At 38.4% G+C, this 3531-nt stretch overlaps 1 protein-coding gene across 1 annotated transcript in view; it reads left to right on the top strand.

Moving 5' to 3' along the window:
• LOC106525106 (tropomyosin alpha-3 chain) overlaps positions 1-490 on the top strand; it is a 20848-nt gene extending 20358 nt beyond the window's left edge. Inside the window, exon 10 of the mRNA XM_014019214.1 lies at positions 217-490. Coding sequence (XP_013874668.1) covers positions 217-220 — 4 coding nt within the window. The 3' untranslated portion in view covers positions 221-490. The remainder of the gene's footprint in view (positions 1-216) is intronic.
• The last annotated feature ends 3041 nt before the right edge of the window (positions 491-3531 follow it).

Below are 3531 nucleotides of genomic sequence, written 5' to 3'. Positions count from 1 at the left end.
ATTTATTTATTTATTTATTTATTTATTTATTTATTTATTTATTTATTTATTTATTGTAATTGAAAATCTCAACCTTTCTATGAATATTTGCAAAGCTGAGCGACGTGCTTGTGTAGTAAAAGCAGGAAAATGCAGTCATGGTCTAAAATGGGAGGTAGAAGTTGTATTCAGGATAAATTAATTAAAATATATTAACTCTTTTTCTTTTTTTCTCAGTTAAACATCCAGCGGTTCCACCATTACGGACCCTCTGGATCTTCTTCATCCTCTGGCTGTTCATCTTCACCTCCACCCAGCTCCACTGGTGCCTGTTGTAGCTCCCCCCCTTTCTGCTCAACTGGCTTCTTTACATTTCAGTCTCATCTGACGGATGTTGTTCAGTTTGTGCTGAATGTTTTTGCCCTTTCGTCATTTGATTTATTCATCAGATTTTGTTTTTATCTCTGTATGACTGTGGCAGACAAAAAAAAGAAATGCCTGGGTCAACGCACTTCTGTCTGTTGCTGTTTTATTTACATGTTTTCAAAATTCAGTAAATTTACATTTTTTTCCCATTCAGCTAATGTTTATGTCATCAAAACCTTAGAGGAACAATCATTTTCAGCCCATTTCCTCCAAATATGTTGATGTGCATGCAGTGATTACAACCGGAGATTTACATTCAAATGTGTTCAGTGGTTCCAGAAACACTGTGCTAACAGGGTTCACACCAGGGGCAGAGCTAGACATTTTTGCATGGGGGTGGTCCAGGTGGGTTTTAGGGGGGCATATACAAATACATAAAACAACTCTGCATTTCAAAACTCAAGATAGCCTCCACAGCTAGCTTCACATGGCTCTAATTTATCTGTTTTAAGAAATATTGAGCTTAAATTTTGGGTGTGATTGTAGCTAAGAAGATGTTGATTGTTAGTCCCAATGAAGATAACTGCTAATGCTAATGCTAATTTTACAAAGGCCTATAATTTAGCCATTTTTAAACATGCACAGCTGAAAATTGGTGTAGTCGTAGCCAAGAAGGAATATTTTACAAAATTTGATGTCCAATACAAAATCCAAGATGGCTGCCAAAGCTATTTTTAGAAATACTGAGTTGAAATTTGGTGTGGTTGTAGCCATGAGAAACAACAATGACATACCCAGCTAGCAATAATAATAATAATAATAATAATAATAATAATAATAATAATAATAATAATAATAATAATAATAATAATAATAATAATAATAATAATAATTTATAAAGCGCCTTTCAGAACGCCCAAGGTCACTGTACAATAGAAAAAAACTAAAATGAAATTTAAAAAACTGTAGATACATATTATGCTAAGGGTAGTGTGGGAGAAACAGAAATGTGGAGTACAGAACAGTCATATAATAAAATACAATAATGTAGACAAATTGAACAATAGGGTTGTGGAGGGAGAAACATCGAAGTTTGGACAACAAAAACAGACATATATTGAAAATCGGAATTAACAGCAGTAGGCAAATTTGAAAAGATGTGTCTTCGATAAACGTTTCTCATTGTATGCTCATCTTTGAAATGCCACATGCAAGCCCCACCCCACTTGTCTATAGTTTGGGGGTGGCTTCTGGTGTGGCCAATCAGGTGCCACCTTGGCCACCTCTCTGGCTCCAGTCCTGGTTGACACCAAGAGTTAATGACAAAATTTTAGACAATAATATTGCACAGTGTGTTTGGTTTAAAGTATTTGTTGGGGGTGATGCTCGGCTATTACCCCACCAAATTTTACCTTATTTGGTATCAAATTGCCTGAGTTGTGGCCTTTTTTGTGTATTATATTGGTATGCGGATGTGGCAGCCATCTTGAATTGGGTTGACTCAAAAAGTTAATTCATTGGCTGTGTCCAAAACGGAAGGCCGGGTCCTCCGAAGGCCGAATTTGTCGGCCGCATACGTCACAGCGCCGCGACGAAGGACGTCCAAAACCAAAGACACCTCCGATGTGGCCGACAAATACGTCCTTCCTTTGGCCCGAATCGAAGGACTGGTCTGATGGATCCTTCCCGGCCCAGCATATCCCATAATGCATTGCGGCCCAACCGGAGATTTTTTTATGCTAGTAATGATGGACGAACCAAATTCACAGCCTCTTTTTTTCCGGTCTTCCCAGTCTACCAAGGGCCGGGCCCGCCACGACCGGGTAGTCTGGGTCCTCCGGGGGACCCGGCCTGCCGTTTTGGACAAAGCCATTGTGGATGCTTTATGAGTTGAATTAAAACTTGCACGTGAATCAAGAGATATGTTACTTGCACACACAGAGATGGGCAGAAACATCATCACCCTTTTGCCTTTGGTGGTGGACAATAATAAATAAACAGGCAGACAACAGAAATAGCAGAAACTGCTCATGAGCAGAGACATCAGAGGGACATCTGTTCTGGGAGATGGGATTGGCTTTTGGAATGTTGGCGATCTGTTTGGAAACAGTGAGCAAGAGTTGAGGAAAGTAGAGAGAACAAAAGAGGATAAACGAGGACCTCTAGTGTACAATAATGGGCAGCAACAACAACAAGACCCAAACTTGGTACAAAACAAATCAATTGGGATAACTACAAAACAGGAACACAAGTATATTCAAAGTAAACATGTTTACAGACTATAAAACATAACTTTAACACACAAGGCATTTTAAGAAACAAATGTCTCCCATTAAGCCTGTATCATTGATCCATTTATTTATCTTTACATGCTCCTTCCTTTCTGGGTTATGGAAGCCCATTTCCGCCACCCTGATAAAAAAATAAAACTTGTATCTCGTAATTATGACTTAGCTTTCTCATAATTATGACTTAGCTATCTCATTATTATGAGATACTATCTCATAATTATGAGAATATATACAATTTATAAACAACAATTAAAAAATAAACAAAATTTTAAAATAATATATCTTATTTTGTGAAATTTACAAGGAAAACTGGTGCCAAACCACCTGGGAAGATCCCAAGGTCATTCTGCAGGGCTAACTTTTCACAGCCCATTTTCATTCAGTGTCTGCCATGATTCAAAATGATTGACAGGCGTCTAGCCACGCCCCCTTGGTTTGCAGCTCATAGGGGCTAATTCTGTTCAGCCCAGGATCAGCCCAAAGCCACAGGATTCAGCCATTTAGGGTAGACGTACAAATATGTGCCTCCAGTGTGAGTGTATGTGGGCGTGGTTTGCTTTAGACTGACTGATACGATGCGAACAGCATTAACATGTTAAGAAATTGAGGCGCTAAATAACTTAGCTAAGTTTCCTAAAACAAAAAAGTGTTTTAGACCAGAACACACAAGGAGAAAAAGAGCTTGGACCAGATCTGCTGGACAAGAAAAGCAGCAGAACAAAGACAGAGGGAGAGTTTACACTCCATTATTTTCCAAGAACTGGATTAGCAACAGGCTAAGCTAACTGCTTTTAGCGAATTGTTTGTTTTGATTCATTGCCTCGTTTTTAAAGCATCAAGATCTGACCCAGCATGGATTAAAACAGGTAAGAAAAAAATTAAAATACTCTTGTAA

Source organism: Austrofundulus limnaeus, unplaced genomic scaffold (assembly GCF_001266775.1).
Source record: "Austrofundulus limnaeus strain Quisiro unplaced genomic scaffold, Austrofundulus_limnaeus-1.0 Scaffold212, whole genome shotgun sequence".
In the NCBI taxonomy this organism is placed as follows: domain Eukaryota; kingdom Metazoa; phylum Chordata; class Actinopteri; order Cyprinodontiformes; family Rivulidae; genus Austrofundulus; species Austrofundulus limnaeus.
This window is presented reverse-complemented; position numbering and strand designations above follow the sequence as displayed.